The sequence below is a fragment of the Sinohyriopsis cumingii genome, chromosome 2 (assembly GCF_028554795.1).
Source record: "Sinohyriopsis cumingii isolate HCF-2022 chromosome 2, ASM2855479v2, whole genome shotgun sequence".
NCBI classification, from domain to species: domain Eukaryota; kingdom Metazoa; phylum Mollusca; class Bivalvia; order Unionida; family Unionidae; genus Sinohyriopsis; species Sinohyriopsis cumingii.
Genome location: NC_142962.1, coordinates 20,924,305 through 20,946,335, shown reverse-complemented (window position 1 = coordinate 20,946,335; position 22,031 = coordinate 20,924,305). Strand labels below are relative to the sequence as shown.

General features: G+C 36.6%; 1 protein-coding gene across 3 annotated transcripts in view; it reads right to left on the bottom strand.

Annotated features, from left to right (window-relative positions):
- The window catches only part of LOC149804437 (poly(A) polymerase type 3-like), a 91,520-nt gene that overhangs the window by 17,475 nt on the left and 52,014 nt on the right, over positions 1 to 22,031 (bottom strand). For 2 of the 3 annotated variants that reach the window (XM_089940376.1, XM_089940370.1), the window contains exons 17-19: positions 16,146 to 16,215; positions 15,638 to 15,868; positions 4,194 to 4,271 (exon numbers count right to left, since the gene is read on the bottom strand). In XM_089940376.1, coding sequence (XP_089796502.1) covers positions 4,194 to 4,271; positions 15,638 to 15,868; positions 16,146 to 16,215 — 379 coding nt within the window. Of the gene's footprint in view, positions 1 to 4,193; positions 4,272 to 7,254; positions 8,486 to 15,637; positions 15,869 to 16,145; positions 16,216 to 22,031 lie in introns of those variants that run through there. The other variant, XM_089940361.1, reaches the window with a different exon arrangement.

Here is a 22,031-nt window from a genome sequence, read left to right as displayed (position 1 = left end):
CTAATTCTTAATGAAACGAGCACTTTCTACAGTAACCCATATTCAGGATCAAGAGACATACTAAGATTCAAACTTGAGCCAATTATTAAGGGAGTGTATTGTAGCAAAACAAACCAACAACAATTGGGCTCCTGGATGGAGAAATACAACAAGGTTTTGTATTTTTATCACTCATTGGTATTAACATATCTTGATAATGCTATTTTAGATTTCCACCTTTTTTATGGTACTATATAGCCTTACAGTGTTGGTGTGCCATAAAATCCACAATCAATCAATCAATCTGATACTTCATGGATTTGTAATATCTAGATAATCCACTCACTATATCTCTCTCTCACGTGGCATGGTCTCACTTCTCAGTGCTGTTTCATACTAGGACACTATTAAAAAGTGCAAAGGGGTGCAAACAGATGTATAAACTTATTAATAATACAGTAAAACTTTGATTATCCATCACCCTATTAACTATCAGTCTCTGTTAAACGTCACGGCATTGTTTGTTTTTTATTTATTTATTTTTCACGCATGCCCCATCCTGCAACCACATTGTTAAGCTTATTGAAATGGCGGAGAAACATAAACAAGTAGTGTTGGGATTATCCCAAAGAAATGAAATAATTAATCATATAAGAAAAGGTGAAAGTGCTAGAAGTATAGCATCGGTTTAAACGAATAGGAAGAACAACAGTAAATGACATAAAGCGTGATGCAGACAAAATTGAAAACCATGTTATGAAAATGGAAACCAATGACAGTAATGTTAAAGGTTGTAAAACAATGAAGCTTGCTAAAAATGAAGCTTGCTAAAAATGAACAATTGGATACAATATTTCAATGGTTTGTTCAAAAATGCAACCAAGGAATTCCATTGTTGGGACCTATAATAATAGAGAAAGCCTTTGAGATGAATAAAAAACTTGGCAGAGATCCTACATTAAAGACTAGCATCTGATGGTTGGACAAATTTAAGTTTCACCATAGTATTCAACAGTTGTCGATTGAGGGAGAGTAGCTGAGTGTAGATAGTACGGCGATTTCCATTTATCTTAAAAAACTACAGAAAGAAATAGCCAACTGAAGTCTGGTTAGAGACCAAGTGTACAACTGCAATGAGACTGGCCTTCACTGGAAGGCACTTCCCCAAAAGATATTGGCCTCAATGACTGAACATGTGGCACCGGGATATAAGATGTAAAAAGATCACATCACAATAATGGTATGTGCTAATGCCAGTGGTAGTCTTAAATTCCCTTTGCTTGTTATAGAAAAATCAAAAGAAACTAGATCATTTAAAAATATTTATATAAATGCTTTGCCAGTTAAATATTTCTCACCAAAAAAACGCATGGGTGGGCAAAGATATATTTCATGATTCGTTTCATAAAATAACTGTACCAAGTTTAAGATCACATATGGCATCAAAGGGTTTACTGCAAGATACAATGCTACTGATGGACAATGCGCCTTCTCATCCGACATGTGATTTAAAGAGTGATGATGGAAAAATATCATGCCACTTTCTGCCAGCGAATACGACATCTCTCATTCAACCAATGGACCAAGGCATGATTGAGAGTATGAAATGTCGTTATCGCAAAATGTTCATTCAGAAACTTGTTTTGGTAGAAAATGATTTGGGTGTGAAAGAGTTTTGGAAAAGTTACACTATAAAAGAAGCAATTTTGAATGTTGCTGATGCCAGATTGATCATCCAGCTCGAACACTACAAAGAAGCTGGAATAAGTTGTGGCTTGAAATAGATTCAGCTGACACTGAAACTGATACTGAAACCATTGCAGCTGAAATTTTGCAGTAGAGTTAGAATATTCCTGGTTTTGAAAACATTTCAATGCGGGAAAATGTTGTTGTTGTAGGGTTTAACACCATTTTCAGCACAAGATAGGCTATACATGGTGGAGGAAGAACCTGGGAAAACCCTGGAAAGAACCATTAACCCACGAGAAGCTACTGGCAGGCTTTCTTACATGCCCACACTGGCCAAATCTAAGACTCAAAACCACGCAGACAGAGGTGAGATGGCAATGATCCGTAATGGTGAGTGCTTTAGACCACTCAGCCACTCAGGGCTCCTTGATGGGGGAAGTAAACATCTGGCTGGATATGGACAAAAAGGATGTTGGTTGGGACATTTTAGACGATGATGAAATTGTGCAAAAAGTGACAATCTTGGATGACTCTGAAACTGAAGAGGAGGAAGAAGAGGCTGCTACCAATGGAACAACAAACATAATTAGCCACAGTGATGCCAAAATTATGCTGTTAAACTGCATTGAGTGGTTTGAGGTGCAAGAAGAAACAGATGCTACACATTACAACATTGCCTCCCTAAAGGCTCGAGGAGTACTGAAACAAAAGAAACCGACTGAATTTTATTTAAAAAATGTAATTATGTACTGTACAATTATTTTCTTTTGAGTTTCTTTATGATACTGGAACAATGTATGTCAAAATATTAAAAACAGGTACATGTACATATAAAGATATTATGATTTTTTGATGACCCGGTCAATTGTATAATATTTTTAATGTACATATTCTATTATACGTCTATTCTCATGTAGGTCATAGTCTCGGTCCTGCACCCTGACGGATAATCAAAGTTTTACTGTAATACCATAATACTTCAATCAAGACTGACATAGGAAGTTTGTTTAAACTTGAACAAAGAGATGTGGAAAATAATTTACAAAACTGTATTCAAAATCACTAGAGATTCAAAACTGCAATGGTTCCAATATTATATACTCAACATAACAGTACCTGTAAAAAGGTATTTAAACAAGACAGGTTTAATCCCAAACAAAATATATAGAAGAAACCATTCAACGTTTGTCTTTGGAAGGTAATAATACTAATCAGTTCTGGTCAACCCATTTTACATATTTTGGGGGAATTTAATGACACTAATGAATTTTTGGTCAACCCATTCTACATATGTTTGGGAATGTAATACTACTAATGAGTTCAGGTTCACCCTTTCTGAGTATGTGATGCAAACCTCCAGATTACAAATGAACTACAAACCGGAGCAAATTATTCTTGGTGACACGTCAACAAGCCTGGAAGCACTAAACTGCATATGTTTTACTACTAAAGAGCACATTAATACTAAAATCAAAACAAACTTAAATCAACTATGTCTGAAATCTTAAAAATCTACCACAGTTTGAATTTTACATGGCAAAGAATAATAATTTACTTTCAAAATTCCATAAGAAAATAGATATATAGAGTAGAATGATGTTTCCTCACAATAAAATTATACTCAGGCACAAATTATTAGAAAGGATGTTCTCTCCACTGATTTTATCTATGCTATGCAAGTTCCAAACACAAGGACAACTTTATGGATGTCTTATATTTTCTCCTACTGAACTAACTACCTTTGTTCTTTTTTGTTCCTGAATCTTTACCCTTTTTATGCATTTCTGAATATCAGATAATAATTGAAGTAAATTTTATGAATTACCATTGCTTTGGCTCTTTTAAAATATATAATGAACAAGTGTTTTTTAATATGATTTCTATTTGTAAATGTTGAGTTCAAGGCTCCCAACCATGGTATCATTATATATATGGGCTAATAAATTTAAAAAAATATGAAAAGAAACACAAATATAAAAATAAAATGTCCCCTTTTGTAACTTAGACTAATTGAAAATATTTACCTGTATATTTTTCAAAATGAACTTTTTAATCAGCACTATATAGCCAGTATTGTGCTGACATGCCTTTAAAACTATTTACATATATACATACTCTATACATACTCTGATAGGGCATAAAAGCACCGCATAAAGTAAACGCTAAGTGATTCAGATAGCTCCATACAGTCAATTCCAGCATGAACAGAATTTAAGAAATAAACCACAAAAGTGAAACCCAAGTCACTGAAGCACAAAAATATAGGTCAGTGACCTACTTTTCTAATGATAATATAATACTCGATAAGATGCTACTGATGTCAACAATGACATGGATAGTTTGGTGACCACTATGTTTTTCAATGCAACTAACTTACATTTGTCGTTTCTTAACCTTATTTAGCTATGCACAATCTCTGAATGTACATTATGAGTAATACATAACCATGAAGAAAAAATTCATTACAAAAAAAGCAGACATAAAATTGAACCTTGATCTGCTAATACAAATGCAGCTAATCTTACCTCTGATTTTGACTTTGTTACATTTAATTGTGCTGAACCAAATCCTTTCTCTCCATCTTCTCCTACCACTGGTAATACCTACAATGCAATCAAAAGATTATTTTCAACAAAAGTATGTATTGTACCTAAAAATTAATAATAAACTTTTAATTTTAAGAAGAGATCTGGCATAATATACACCCATCACATGTTTAATATTTCTCTATGAATACACAGTGTATGGCTGCCTGTGGAAATTACTTACCAATGTGTCTAAATGACCTGGACCTGGGGGAGGGAGACAAACCATGTGGTTTTGGAACTAAACTTAATGTCCAGAAAACCATTATTCTCTTATTACTCAGACCTTTCAACTCTAGAAACTATTGGTTTCTTTGTATTTGATCATGGAACTAACTCTAAAACAAAGTTATTCTGTAAAACCAATTTTTCTTTAAGCCACAATGACTCTGACCCTTGTCCTTTTGAACCCCAACTCATTAGGTGTTGTAGCGCCCCGAGCCTTACGTCTGCACAAGGTCAGCCTTTACTCGATGTCAACTTGGGATTTTAATCACAAGACAGGAAAGCTATTTAAGTTTCAACAATTTAATAAACGCTAATAATGGTAAATATTAATGGTACCATATGCATGAACAGATCAAGAATGAAGTCAGAACTCTGAAATAGATCCAAGCGAGTAGATAATACCTAAAATTCTTTAATTATATAAATGTGTGGCTCAGAGCAAAGTTAAGAATGCACATAATAAAACAATCACTGCAAACAAATAATGTATTTCTCAGGAAAGAGTACAACCCAAAACGAATTGTAGAACACGAAAAACGATAACACTCAAATGTGTCTCCCAGTGAGTTTAGTATTGTTATGGTCCAGAATGCACTACTACTTTGAAATATAAATTTAGAATTGATTTTCTTCTTTATAGCCAACTAAATGTCACTTTAATGTAATATGGAAATAATGAATACTCCCTGTAGGAAAAGTACAATGAATGCTCCCTTCTATACATGTTTAGTTATTTACCGTAGCAACAGTACTGATATTTTAATATATGTATCTATTTGAATTTCCATATGCAACAATTATATAACAGTAGAATAGATTATTGTTTTATCACTTGAGTCAATATAGATGTAGGCCATTGCTACTGCATAGCTGCCAACCTTCCAGGCTCACAATTAGTGAAAATAGGGATAAAAAGTCGTGAATTTGGACATGAATTAGTGAAAAATACCATGACAATAACTCCATCCACTCTGACTGTCAATACTACACTATATCAAGATTGCAATATAAAACTAACACTACATATATGCAGAAATATATCTACATTTCTATTTATTGTGGTATTCATAAACATCACTTGTTCTTGTGGTTATTTATCAAGACATGATAATGTGGCAGACTTGAACTTCCTCAACTGCTTGATCGTAAATTTGTTTTCTAAACAGTTCAGACTTCTTGCTTGCTGGTTGATCTTGGTGAATAAAATTGCTGACAAATTTTCTGCAGCTAAGGAGGCCCTAAATACTCTTATTTTTCCTCACTAGAGAAAATACTCTTTTGCTGTCACTGTTGCTGTGAGGAATGCACAGGAGCTGAAGCACTTTTGGTTCTTCCACAAGAAAATTTGGAAGCGATTTTTGAGTCCGGAAACATTTGTCGGAACAAATGTTTAGCATGATCTCCAGCTGATAAAGGTAGATTGTGTTCAACAAGAAAACTCACAAATAATGCTTCAGCGTTGGTAGCTTGCAGGTCTTTCGCCGATGGCTTAAAATAGTCCAGAGCTGACATCTGCGAATTCTTAATTTTCCCAACTTCGTGTTTTTTGCAACCAACATGCTTCCTCACATCGTCTCTGCGACCATACGCAATATTACAATTTGTGGCACAATGTGTGCAAAAAAGCATGATGTATATCAATGTTTAATGGCAGAATGCACGGCCAATTTTTTATATATTCCAAATTAAACTTCACTTTTTGAGCAATACATTTCTTTTTCCTTGGTGGTGAAGACAATTTCAAGATCTTACATGCAATGCTGAATGGTAACTCAAATCAGTGTTGGTGACACATGCGCGGAGCAAAATTACAGTTAGGCCCCAGATTCTCTCAAAAGCATTTGTAAAACTATTCTTATACATATAGATTAAAATAGGCTAAAATGGTTGCTACCGGGCCAACTGTACTAATCAGCTGTAGTTCTATTAATATAGCAACCAGCAGTACTGGGACCATTTCAGCAACTGTGAATTTCATGACTAGCACTTAACGGGAAATCAGTTATTTTATTAAATATTTAAAATAATTGAGAATTGGAGAATTTGTGAATTTTTGGCTTGCGGCGTGAGTCCGTGAATAACTGAAAAAGTTGTGAAATTCCCGTCAAATTCATGAGGGTTGGCAGCTATGCTATTGTAGTATAGCACTGTTAAATCTATGGGGGTATCAATTTTTAATATTGAAGAATATATTGTAGGTTTATTTCATTTCATCTGGAATATTATATAGTCTGTAATGGGTTATATTGTTATAATGTGATCTCTTTAGTAAGCATACCGCGGTCATATTAGTTCTCTTATTTCATATAGATAGTCTCTCTGCCAGTTGGAATGTGTCTGCCAGAATACGGCACACGACTGGTATTTATACCCTTGAGACCCACTGTCTTACGCAGAGATTGATGGGAAAAACCTTGGTCATAAGTGCGTGAGTGAAACACACGAGTATATCGATTGACACTTAACAACACCTTAGAAACGCTCAAAAGTATTATGGTGGGTGAATTGCGATTCGCACTTACAAAAATACTTTGGCAGTGGAGTTACTCTATATTTGGGCACTTGATATGAAGATATTCACATCAGAACTTAACTCTTTATCTCAGAAAACAAATATATTATGCTAAATAGTGTTAGAGGATATAAAGAGGCCAAAACACAATGACCAGAAAGACCGATTTGGACCAACATTGACAACAGGATACAAACCCGTACGAAGTAAGTGCCAACCACAATCACCCAATAAACAATATATTAAAAATACAAAAATCACTGAACGTGATATTAAAACATTTTTACAGTTATTTATTGTGCCTAGCAACCCTACAAGTCCTTTATGTCTTCACGTATGTATTAAAATATATCCCATTTTGCTGACCTCTGATATATATGTGAATCACTGAAATTGAATATTTAATGTTGAGAAGTGTGATAATTATGTTTAAATGAGCCACACACTGCTTATATTTTACAACACCAGAGTTTATCACAATACCCCTCTCTAAAAAAAATGAGTTCTTCCATGAACTTGAATATATATTTTGTCATGAAAGCCTAAATTGAATGATGTCACACTGTACTGCAGTGTCCACAGTTTGTCTGGAGGGTGCTGCGTCAGTCATTGTGCCAGTTTCCATTCTTATCCTATAGGACGGGTCTAGCAGGAATGAGGTGTTAAGTTCATAAACTTCACCAGTAGGGAGATAAGCCCTTTCAGTTCATTTGATCATTGCCACTCCCTCCGGGACCTTGCGAACTTTCCTGTTTGGGCACAATAGTGCTCGATCCCTCATTGGGCGCAGTAAATCGGACACAATCCCAGTGTGGTATGAGGAAGGGGCACCTGCGAAAAAGACACGAGGGTCACTGTGCAGATTTTCATACAGACACCCTACTGGTGGTTCTACTGGTTCAAGTGGTATTGGCTTAGTCCAACTTCCCAGTGGCATCATGCGGTCAGGTCTTCTAGGGGGAAGGGGGAATAATTTTTCCTGGTCTGCTGTCTGTGGAGGAATCTCAAAATCAGGTAAATCAAACTGAGGAGGTGAACCTGGTGTGGCTGTTTCTTCTGGATGGAAAAATGGTACTACGGCAGATTCAGGGAGAGCTGACCCACTTTCTCTGTGTTGAGGGATGGCAGGTTCTGCAGTAGTATCACAGGTAATCAGTGGAATGCATGGCCTTCCCTGTGGTTGAGTGGTAGGGCTCCCAGCTAGCATGCTTTTGGTGTTGGGGAAAGGATATGGAAGTCTTCTCACAGTTTCTGTTTCCTTCCACGACTTAGTAGCCTCTTTTGGGCATGGTGGAATTATTACCGAAGATCTCCTGCCATCAGGGTGACACTTTTGAAGATGCTGCTTCAACATATATGTCCTGTTGGTGGGAAAAGACTTTCCACACACTCCACAGTTTCTGACTGGCCCGTGAGCAACCCGCCAGTGCTGCTCTCTCTGGGTCGTGGTGGAGAATCTCTTCGGACAACGTGAGTCTTTGCACCAGAACATCTGTGAAAAATAATGACATACGGGCCTCCGATCATGTATTCATTTGTGTAACATTCACGTTACAATATTTGTTAATTAAATCCTGTTGCAAAAATTGTCCCCTCCGAGAAGTGTAATTTGGGAATACTCGAATTCAAAAAACTGCAACAGACATTATTCTTACTGTTCAGCACTGAACCATGTCCTACTTCATATTAAGTTTCAAATGAAGCTGTAATGTTTTTTTTAATAATTTTTTTATTTATTAATTGCTTTGAGTGTTTTTAGCATAGTACAGTTTTAGTTTACTAAAATGTACTTATAGTTCTTGTGACTTTCCAGGCAGTTTTATTTTATAGACCAGATCAGAACATTTCTTAACGACAGTACATGGGCCATCCCAATAGTTTTGCAATTTTGACGCATGTCCATGTTTTCGTCCTCCACTGAAATACCAGACCTTATCACCAGAACTGTATTTGGTTTGCAATCCTATGTTGTGTTCGTAATTACGTTTGTCGGTCGGCAGCTTTATTCATATTTTTGCATGCAATATCATGTATCTTTTTCATATTTAGTTTCAGATTATACGCATAATTGAGTGGATTCTGTTCAGATTGTTCTGGTGTTTGACCAAATAAAAGATCAACTGGTAGAGACACCTCTCATCCAAACATCATTTTGCAGGGAGAAACTCCTGTACTGACATGACATGAAGATCGATAAGCAAGCATGACTAAAGGAAGATGTTGATTCCAATCATCCTTACTTTTAGAGACATATTTTGTGAGCATAGACGTCAATGTTCGGTTGAAGCGTTCAACTAACCCATTACTCTGAGGATGATAAGTGGTGGTTCTGGTCTTGTGGATGTCCAAGAGATTACAGATGTTTTGAAAGACTGTTGATTCGAATTGTCGACCTTGATCAGTGTGTAACTGCTGAGTAAAATCTTCATGCAACATTTTTAGAACCTCCTGCTGCCAACATTTTGGTACCAGTAGTTGATGTTTAATGTTTTTTGTAACATCCTCCCACCATACCCTATATAGAATTCCATCTTTCAATATGATCCGATCCCAATGATCCCAATATGTTTTCATTTCTTGTGAAAGATCTGAAATTTCGGGCCATAGAGGATGCTTGTTTACAGTTTTCCAACCATGCAAAGTGGACAGAGACTCATTCTGAGTTTGAGCAGCTATGATTTCTTCTTTGGATATTTTATCATGCCAATCCATACATGCCAACCCCTGACGTGGAAAAAGTGTAATCCATGTGGATAAAAAGAGGAATCCAAGCAGAAAAAGAGGAATCTACATATAACATGCTAAAAATTTAATAAACAATGATTTATTTGCCCCTCTCGTCTATTAACATCCTTTACTGCTTCAAGTTTTCAGATGTAGCACTTTTAGCTTTCGAAAGCAACAGATTTTCATGTTGCATTTTAAAACACTTTGTACCAACTGAGACCATGAATGATTTGCACACCATCTCCATAGGGGAACTTCTGAATCATGTAATCACAGGCTGTAGCATAATAATCTCTAACATTATCATAAAACACCTTCACACCTAGAGTAGAATTGTGTTCTATGAATTCTCTTGCTTCTGCACCAATAGCAAGATCTTCATTATCTTTCTATTAAGAACTCGGTAAATAACACCTCTGCATTAATAACATTCATGTCCGCACTTTAGTTCTGCTGTAGATAAGAAGTTACCTTAGTATTGGAGTTCGCAAGACGAGCTAATTCGATGTGTTTCTTTGTTTTCAAGTGTTTCTCCACATAAAATTTACCACCATGCCCAATATTAAAATCGTTTCTGCACAGACTACAATGAGCATGATGCTGCCCTAGAATATAGAGACTCGTATCGTTGCTTAAAACTGACTTCACCTGTCATACATGTACTATATAGTACATGCATGACAGGTCAATTTTAAACAACGATACGAGCCCTGTGCCCAAGAATGGAATGCTGTATTATGCCATTCCTGTATTCATCTTTGAAGGATTCGTTTGTTTTGTCTTTTTCTGATCCACCTGTGAAATTCTTTGAAAAAATATATGTGCTCTAACACAAACATCGACTAGAATACATCTGAAGACTTTTAGCGCCAAATAGTAAAATTATTTCCACAAGGCCTGCAATAGACGTCACGTGATGCTGCCCTCATGTCCTCATCTTTGGAGGATTCTGTTATTTTATGTTTCGTTTATTTTTGGCCTTTTTCTAATCCATCTGTGAAATTATTTGAAAGGAGATATTTTTACTCTCATACATGCATCAACTAAAATAAATTATATTTTTCAGCACCAAATACCTATAGACTGGTTCTGTACTAAATATAAAAATTAGAAAACCAGTCTGTTCTCTCCTCACTAAACCATACAGCTGCTATAAATAGAATACGAGGTCGAAATTTTGAAAGTAGAACCAGCATGTTTCTGGGTAATAGGATAGTTGCTATAAATAGAACATAATACTGTTAGGAAAGTGCACGGACAAGCATACTCATATTTAGTTACGTAGAAGCCATCTTTTCTAAAATACGGTCTGTGGGATTAATGGGAAGTTAATAAAAACGAGAAAATAAACAGTTGATTTTTTTTGGAAGGTGGATATACCGAAAAAGTGTAATCCATATATGTTTACGCATAAGGCGTAATTTAGTGAAAAAAAGCGTAATGATTACGCCAAAAGCGTAATTGCTGGCATGTATGCCAATCGTTGCCAAGAAAATTTCTAGTCGTCTCCTATTTTTCACAAATGGATTGCGGCTGCGCAACATTTTGAATTGAGAATTCCTGTTTATTTTCTTTGGTGTTGAACTGACTTCTTGCAGTTACATGCACTGCAAATTTATCAGCTTCTGGATGGTCCTCTATAGGATTACAACAAGAATCTTTCAGTTCTTGTTGTTCAGAATAATTACACATCTCACATGGTCTTCTTGACAAACTATCAGCAGTTTGATGCTTCTTGCCGGAACGGTGAATGATTTTGAAGTCATAGGCATTAAGAATTTCAATCCAACGAGCCATTTGTCTCTCAATGTTTTTAAATCTTAACAGCCAAGTTAAAGCACCATAATCAGTTCTCACAGTAAAGGGAACTCCATATACATAATGATGAAAGTGTTTCACAGATTCAATGACTGGAAGCAGTTCTCTATGGGTAACGCAATAGTTTCTTTCAGCTTTACTGAGAACTCTACTAAAATATGATACTACTTGCTCTCTTCCATCATGAACTTGGGCCAAAACAGCACCGATGCCACATCCACTAGCATCTGTATCAAGGATAAACTGTTGCCTGGTAGATGGACAACATAAAATTGCCACAGATTCAAGTGATATCTTTAACTGTTCAAATGCGGTTTGACACTCTTCAGTCCAACAAAACTGTACTTGTTTTTCTGTTATGAAGTGGTTTTGCAACTGATGCAAAATCTTTTACAAACCTTCTGTAATAGGAACACAAACTCAGAAAACTACGAACTTCACATATATTTTTAGGTTGGGGCCAGTTTTTGACAGCCTCAATTTTCTTTGGGTCTGTAGAAATTCCTTTGTCGGAAACTATATGTCCCAGGAATGTCACCTCTTTCCTAAAGAAACAGCATTTATTGGGAGAAACTTTAAGGCCAGCTTTTTTGATAAGAAAGAGTACCTCTTTTAAATTTTTGATAATGTTCATCAAAAGATTTCCTAGTCACAATCACATCATCCAAGTAAATCAAGCAAACTTTCCAGTGAAGACCATGAAGGGCAAGTTCCATAAGTCTCTCAAACATAGCTGGAGCATTACACAGTCCAAAGCTCATAACTTTAAATTCACGAAGTCCACATTGTGTGGAAAAAGCAGTCTTTTCTTGGTCTTCTGGAACCACTTCAACTTGATTGTATGCACTGGCAAGATCAAAGGTTGAGAACCAAATAGATTCTCTAAGTGCGTCCAGACAGTCATCAACTCTCGGCAAAGGAAAAGAGTCTTTGCGAGTCAAGCTCTTTAAACGGTGATAGTCGACACAAAGGCGAGGTGATTTGTCCTTGTATTCTACCAATACAATTGGAGCACTCCAAGGACTTTTAGATGGCTGAACTATACCCTGACGCAACATCTTCTGCACTTAAGCTTCGACAATCTCTCGTTTCGAGAGTGGTTGTCTCCTTGGTGGTAATTTTACAGGTGTAGCATTCTCTGTATCAATCTTATGCTGTACTAGATCTGTTCTTCCTAGATCTTCCTTTGTTTTTGCTACGATCACATAGCAGTCTGCACAGTTCTTTCTGCTGATACGTGGTTAGATTTTCTTTGCAGCACGCCCACAACTCTGTTAAGTATTCTGGAATGGGAATGTTGAAATCTTCTCCAGTGCTAACATCAGGGTTACTGGATTCAGTTGTCAAAGACTCTTGTATAGGATCTAATGTAACAATCTTGTCAATCATGGAACAAGAGGCTACATTTGTACATCGATAAATTCTGCATGGCTGATCAGAAATATTTACTACACGTAATGGCACTTTTCCAGAACTGGGATCCACTACAGATCTTGCAACAAGAACACCCTTTTCTGAAAGTTTGGAGTTGTCAGCTTCAATAACTGCCATCATGGAATATCCAAGTTTACCATCAATTCTTGCTTGTACCAGCTGGAACAACACTCTCCATGATGGTAATTCTGCACACTCTTGGTAAATCACTTTCAAGCAAACTTTGCACTGAATTTCCGCCTATAAATAGTTTACTTTCAGCTACATAAATTTTGCATTCATATTCAAAGAGAAAGTCATAACCCAACACGATGGGGGTTTGAATAACAGCAATGACAAGTCTATGCTGGAACACTTTTCCATTGATTTTAATAGGTAAGGTAGCACAACCTTGTATGGGAATTAAATCCCCGTCTGCCATTTTGAGTTGAAAACTCTTACTATCGATAGATGGTCTAATTTCTTGTGGAATAGCTAGATACTGGTTTGGCTGCAACACAGAAAGAGTAGATCCAGTATCCAACAAACAAAAGTTGAACACCAAAAATTTCAGCTTCAATATAAAGACCATTATTTGAATGTTGGGAATATATATCTCTTATCCTAGATGTTGGCCCTTCATTACCACCAGCTGAAGCTTGGGCTGGTACTTCAGCTAATTCACGTTTCCCTGGAAGTCATATGAAGTGGAATCAGCTCGATTGTTTCCCCGATGAGAACTTGGTCCATTCCTGGAATCGGCATGTGCACCTTTCTTATTATGTAAAGGGCACTCATTCTTCCAGTGGCCTTCCTGATGACAGCAGTGACATTTTCCTTTTCGCTGGTGGGCTCCTCGATGATGTTGTTATTGCTGTTGTTGATTTGGTAGTTACTGTGTTGGCTAGAAGCATGCACACCTGCTTTTTCCAAGGCGTCCAGCCTGCCAGAAATATCCTTCAGAAGCTTTCCAACTTCCAATACCTCACCAACTCTGGGCCCTGAGTTGGTGACAAAACTGGATCCTCCCGGTTCAGTATCCTGCATCCTCACTGTGTGAGGCCTCACCCCGAGTTTCACCTTCCATCCAGATCAGAAGGACTCAAACTCCAAAACCAGATGAGCTGTGTCATCCATGGACTTTGGTTTTTCCTAATACACTGCCCACTCCATTTCTGGATCATTAAGGGCATCTAGAAAGCAATCCCGGGCCAACTGCTCCCCTAACTCCTATCGGTGCTACTGGATATGCCTTGTTCACTAGGTGTTTCACCTCTTGTGCTAGTACGTTCAGTGACTCCCCTCGCTTATGTTGACCGTGTTTCATTTCAAGTCTGTAGAGCTCTGACTGGTTATCGGGTTCGAAGTGTGCAGCAAGGGCTGTAACCAAATCATGGTAATTCCTTTTCTGTTGATGACTAAGGTCGCTCAAAACACTCTGAGCACTTCCCCTCAGACTGACTGCTAATTAGAGGGCTTTGATTGTATCATCCCACCAGTTCAATTGACTAACCGTCTCGAAGTGCACAAGGTATTTCTCCAACTGGAAGTGCCATCATAAGTAGCAGGCTGTCGACCACAGGGGGTAGAAGCCAGCAGGAATGTGAGCTTCATCCTCTCCTCTATGCCTGGATACACGACCACGCACCTCCCTTGGTGATCATCTCATATTGTTCTGAAAGTTACTATTTACATTTTCATACAGAGAAGAATAGTGTTCATGTCTATAACCGGTACATCTGGAACTATCTCCCTCACCGTGATCATAGATGGTGCAACGCTACCTCTCGTTCTTTTCTGTGAAGCTCTTCCACCTCCTGACGTAAACAAGTTAACTCCTCCCTTACGTCTGACAAGACCTCATCCTCACTTGAAGTTTCATATTCAACTACATTAACCACCTCCTGATCTGGGTCGCAAGGACTTTGATGACGAATTAAGACTTTCCCACCCTGTGATGCTGGGATCATTTCTCGGGAAGGTGGGAGACACATTCCACCGGCACAGTGCTGATCAGCAGGTGATGATTCCCTTGATGACATCCTGAATTAAGGTCTGATGATGTACTTAATAAAGATACTGCAAGTACTGGTCATCGATCCACAATGCTGCCACCGAAAATCTGTAGCGTCCCAAGGCACCTGGGTGAAAATTGTTGTTTAGAATTGTTTAAAGTTCAAGCCTTCCACAACTTTGGTCTAGGTACATAGTTTAGTGCTAAAATTATTATGCCAAGACTGTTCTTTTATACTGTCACAGTAACCATGATCTTCTGTATCAAAATCAGATCGCTTTTTCTTACCCAATAAGCAAGTCAGCCACAAACTTTCATGACTTTGTCACAGTAACCTTGACCGTTAACCTCAAAATCAAACAGTTTCTTTATTACACAATGTTTTAAGTCATCTACAAACTTACACAACCTTTTTTCTTCTTCACCCAACCCCAAAATTGATAGAATTCTTCCTGACCCCAAGAGCAAGCCATCCCAAGTTTGGTAACTGTAGACAGTGGGCTATTTGAGTTACTGTGCAGAAATTAAATATGTAACAGATGGTTGGATGGGCATATGGCAGGCATATAATAAATATAGTGAGGCCAGCACAAGAAATATTAAATACATAAAAAAAGGAATATGTTCTATATCATCCCAACTTGTAAATATGTGCATGATGACAACTCGCACCTGAGCATCTTTGGATTCTGTTTCCCCATTGGCTGTAACCTTGTTGTTGGCCCCCTCCTCCTTGCCACTGTCATTGGTTTTGATAAACTGGTCCTGAGACTGTGAATCTTCGAAGCATAGCCTGTCTTCATCTCCATGTTCAACCCTTAGCAGCTCAGTGTCAGACTTGCTGTGGATCATTGTACTTGGCTGGATGGGTTTGGGCAAGTTGGCTGCACTGGTCCTTCCCTCCTTGTATAAAAGATTGGGTAAACTTTATTAAAAAAACAGTCTAAAAATCTCTTTCTTTTAATCTACCAAATACAATATTGAATAATCTAAAAACAACCATATTAAACTTCAAAGAAGACATGCATTTCTAAATAAAAAGATTCATTTACTGCACTAAATCAAGAGTGTAAAACTTCAAAAACTTTGTCATCTTTTATCTGATTAATACTGGTGTTGACAGAATTTATACAGATTGTGAGACACATATGCATCTATGTACATACAAAACTATACTTACAACCCGTTTCCTCTCTTTAGCTTTCCCTCTGTTTAGAACATTCTGTGGTACATAGTTATCCAACTGTTTCCTGTAAAAAAAAAAAAAAAGATATTCCTTAATTCTGTATCAGTGTATGAAAATCTTAAGATAACTGATCAAAACATTAATCAAAACATTTACTGCCTTGAATAATGTTGAGAATAGCAGTAACAGCGTCGGTATACCTTTTTCAAAATTTTCAAATACTGAGAACAAAAATGTTAATGGCTAATTAGCAGTAAAAAGGTCTGAACAACAAAGTGATGTTTCCAAAAGCAAGGACCTAGACAGCCAAATTCATATACTAACGGACTACATTTAAGGTAAAGTTTATTAAATTATATCACATATTCAGGGGTTTATAAAGTAGATTATTCACAGTTCATTAGTAATTGTACGTTATTGGGATAGATTTTCAAGTAGAAATATGTCTATATTCCAGTTCTTTATGCAAATTCCTTTGGGTGGTCAACTTTGATAATCAAGGCAGAAATCATTGGACTGCAGTGACCAAATTAAATCTTTTTAATTTATTGTGTCATAATTAATGAAAAATTTGCTCAAATTTGATCAACAAATAAAGAGACATCAGAACTTAAATATATGTGTCACAAAAGTTTACACTTAGTCACTTTTACTTCACCAGTTACCCGAGTCCATCATTTGGGGAGGATCATGTGGATTGATGTTTCTATTGTGTACAGATCAGAAACCAATCAACAGTATCATGGTCAAACCTAATCCAAATAAATATCAAACTAAAACAGATTCAACATCAAATGGATTCTTTATTCCATATTCCAACACAACATATTATCATCACTGCCATTCAGACTTCATGCTGGGTATCGCCTGCGAGTTTGTAGTGTGCTAAATATCACTATTCAACATATGTATCTTGATAGTATCGCATAAACAATATTACTCAATATGATATGCATCTTTATAGTATTGCAGTTTTACACAATATATGTATCTTGACAGTATCATACACACAATTTTACTTGACATATGCATATAAACATAAATTGAAAAATATACAAGTCAGTCTGTGTTTGGTTCAAAAAACATATATTGGTGTTATAGCTGGATATATTCTAAATCCCCAGAACAAAAAAAAAACCTAACTGTTTTTCTTTTTATTTGTGCATTTCTCTAAAATGTTCACTAAACAATGATTAGACACACTAAAATAAGTATTTAAAAACCCCAAATTTAGCCTTATATTTTGTCAAACAGATACACTTGTCAAGTGACAACAGATGAGAATGATGCCTTTAATTAACTAATTACACAGCTAATGATTTTTGTTCAGAGTGTACTTTTAGGTACATGTGCTTTGCAGTTATCAGTAAGAGATATAATACACTCCTGACAAAAATGAAGAAAAAAAACCCAACGAATAAACATCTCAAAAACTAAACACAGCAAATGCTAATGTTATTTTCTGGTGAAAGTACAGGTTTATTTAGCAGAATTACAAAAACCAAGTTAGTACAACACCTGTGAGTTCATGATTTGTGTTGAATTTGTTTCTTCTAGGATATCTTGTACATAAAACTGGGCACTTAAAGAATGTAGATTGTGTTTTGATAATTGAATTCCTTTTTTGGATGTGTCCAAATCAAAGGTAGGCAGGCACTTGCTTATAATTAAAGGGGGAGGGGATGTCATCATTTATTTTAGCAGAATGCGATATACACTTGTAAGGAAAGTCAATTTATTAATTAATTTATAATATTAGGAAACCCGACTAGTACCGAAAAAATACTAAGGAATAACAAATATTTACCAATCCAAACAAAGCATGCATACTATTAAAAGCACTTTTAAGTACTACTAACTGTAAACTTTTATATGCTAAAATTCCCTGAATTTACAAAACGTGCATATACCAATTAGGTAACTATATCGGGTAGAAGGAAAGTCTGTATACTTCTTGTTAAACTCTTAAGCGATTTTGATTTCAGAGTATTTTTGATTGGATTTTTTAAAAAAACTTTCCCCTCATTAAAATACTTCTGCATTTTTTTAAAATGTTCTGAAAAACTGTGTGCACTTGATCCAATTAACATTTCAACAAATTTCAACATTGATATGACAGCCCATATCAGAAAACTGAAAGTTATTGTAGGATGATATAGTGCATGTACCAATTAGGTAACTATATTGGGTAGAAGGAAAGAGTCTGTATAATTGTTGTTAAACTCTTAAGAGATTTTGATTTCAGAGCATTTTTGATTGGATTTTTTTTTTTAAATTTCCCTCATTAAAATACCTTTGCATTTTTTTATAAATGTTCTGAAAAATTGTGTGCACTTGATCCAATTAACATTTCAACAAATTTCAACATTGATATGACAGCCCATATCAGAAAACTGAAAGTTATTGTAGGATGATATAGTCTTCTCAAAGACTTTCAAATTTCGAAGCACTATTAATGATGCTTGACCAGTTCAGCAGATTTTTGAATACAGGCTAAGACTGCAAGTAATCAGGTAAAAATGGGTATAGCCTACAATAATATATAATAAAGAGTGCTATTGTACTTTGTAATGAGAATAAAATAGGTGTCAAAGGAATTCAACCATACTTAATGGAAATGTACACATCATTTAAACAATATAAAAACATTTTTTTCTTGTTACTTTCACTGTCACACTAAATCACTCCAATAAGCCATACTGCTAGACTTCCTCTTGTGACATAACAAGCTTCCATGTGGATATCAGGCTGTTTACAAAACGTGGCTTGACTATTTATGTGGTGGTTGCATTTTGAACAGTTACATATCTGCATCTCCTAATCCAGTGAATGAATGTGCATCAGGTATTCACATTAAAATTACAGACCCAAGTTCTCAAAATACCTGGCCATTGGTTCAGATCCTCATGTTTCCAATCCTATCAGGTATTTTGAGCTGAAGAGACCAGTGTCTCTCAGGCATGTTGTAGTTTTCTGTCAACCTCCCTCCCATGAATTATGCTTTTTTTTTTCTTCTTGAGAATTTCACCCATAAAACATTTTTCCTGCTTTCCTTAGCATCTACAAGACAAAGGAGTGAACTTCATGCCCAGACTACAATAAAAGTCTGTTTTGTTGTTCAATGGCAATTAGGGTATTTTTTGCTTTGTCAACTTGGTTTTTTAAAACAAAAACAAAAAATTTTCTTCAATCACTCCTCTTGAAAGAAGTCCTGTCTTAATCATATCTGTGCTAAGCATGAAGATTGACTCTTATGCCCAGTTAGGGCTTTGCAGTTCTATCTGGCTGCTTTCAAAGGTTGAAGCAAGAGTAGGAAGCACCATTTCTTTCCTCTAAAACGTTCTGTAGATACTTCGGCATCCACTATTTCTAGGTAGATTGTCCTTACGATCAAGAGGGCCTATCAGTCCCTCACTGAGAGGGATTTCTGTTATAAAATTAAAACCCATCAGGTCTGAGCTATTGTCACCTTATAGGCACAACTAACTCATTCATCATTGGAGAAAATCATGAAAGCCAAATTTTTGGCAGTCACATTTTACTTTCTCCTCCTTCTACCTTTAGTCTTTGGCATGACAGAGTAAAGGCATACTTCCCTTGAGGCCAAAAGATGTAGCACAAAATGTGGCCCCAGCTAATATCAACTTCCAGTAGTGGACATACATAGCTGCCAACCTTTCAGGCTCACAATTAGTAAAAATAGGGATAAAAAGTCGTGAATTTGGACATGAATTAGTGAAAAATAACCATGACAATAACTCCATCCACTTTGACCGTCAATAGTGTGATCGCAATATAAAACTAAAACACTACATATATGCAGAAATATTTATTTATCAAGACATGATACTGTGGCAGACTTGAACTTCCTCAACTGCTTGATCGTAAATTTGTTTTCTAAACAGTTCAGACTTCTTGCCTGCTGGTTGATCTTGGTGACTAAAATTGCTGACAAATTTTCTGCAGCTAAGGAGGCCCTAAAGTCTGTATTATTTTTCCTCACTAGAGAAAATACTCTTTCGCCATCACTGTTGCTGTGAGGAATGCACAGGAGCTGCAGCACTTCTGGTTCTTCGACAAGAAAATTTGGAAGCGATTTTCGAGTCCAGGAACATTTGTCGGAACAAATGTTTAGCATGGTCACCAGCTGATAAAGGTAGATTGTGTTCTACAAGAAAACTCACAAATAATGCTTCAGCACTGGTAGCTTGCAGGTCTTCTGCCAATGCTTAAAATATTCCAGAGCTGACATCTGCGAATTCTTCATTGTCCCAACTTCTACGTATTTTTTTGCAACCAATGTGCTTCCTCACATTGTATCTGCAACCATACCAATACTATAATTTGTGGCACAATGTGTGCAAAAAGCATGATGTATATCAATGTTTAATGGCAGAATGCACGGCCAATTTTTGATACATTCCAATTTAAACGTCACTTTTTGAGCAATACATTTCTTTTTCCTTGGTGGTGAAGACATTTTCAAGATCTTACATGCGATGCTGAACGGTAACTCAAATCAGTGCTGGTGATGCATGCGCAGAGCAAGATTCTGGTTTCTCTCAAAAGCATTTGTAAAACTGTTCTTATACATATAGATTAAAAAGGCTAAAATACTTGCTACCGGGCCAACTGTACTAATCGGCTGTAGTTCTACTAATATCGCATACAGCAGTACCGGACCATTTCGGCAACTTCGAATATCACGACTAGCGCTTAATCGGAAATCGGTTATTTTATTAAAGATTTAAAATAATTGAGAACTGGAGAATTCGTGGATTTTTGGCTTGCAGCGTGAATCCGTGAATTGCTGAAAAAGTCATAAAATTCACGCCAAATTCGTGAGGGTTGGCAGCTATGGACATACCTTTTATTGTTTGTCCTTCAAGTTAAAAGATGACAATGACATCACTAACTGGTTTGTTTCTATGAGTAAACGAGTGGCTGATCAGGCCAATTTGAGCATTAAACTGCAGACCTACCAAACCTAACAAAGCCTTCTCAGCAAGAGGCCATCCATTTAGTACGTATGCAGATATCTGGCAAAGCCTGACCCCTCCCTGTACATATGCACACTTTTTTTACACACACCCCACCTGCATATGTACGCTTGATGCACACACCCCAATTCTATAGAACGGCCTTTATTTAATCTACACAGAAACGATCATGGATAAATAATTTAACGTGTTTAATAAAACATAGTCCACCGACGCTGACTGTCTGGCTGCATCAAAGAAATAAGCTGTGACACTTTAAAAAGTTTGTGTAGTGTCCGCTAAAATTTGGATAGGTTACGTATTAGACAAATTATTATTGAGGCCCTCCCCCATTTCCTATGTGTACGCACATATCAGTTGACCCCCACCATATGCAAGCGTACGCATTTGGGTTACCCCCCTCCAAGTGTACAAGTTAAATGGATGGCACCCAAGGCAGTAGATTTTTTCCCATAAATTGAACAAGTTTTCAGTAAGGCATAACAAAATATCATGTACTGCTATTGTTAGGCTGGAAAACAAAGTGTGATTCTATACTGATGCAGAGACAGTAAACATTGTGTTAAACTCAATAGTTTATAAATTTTACTTCAACCTTAATTACCTCCAGTAGTTTTACAAACTGCAATTCCAAACCCTATGAGCTCAATGGCTTCTTGATATCACCTGATGTAATCCGTAAAATAAAAAATTGCATGTTGGCCATGGCAACGGCAACCATCTTTCCTGCGATGTGACATACTCAAATGATTTACCAAATGATGGCCACTAAATATAATTGTTGCCCTTCCTGACTTTTACCAGAAGAATCTGAATACACCCTTTTATCCTTCTGTACCACTAAAACTTTGAGAGGTTTACTGTCCCTTTTGTCCAGACA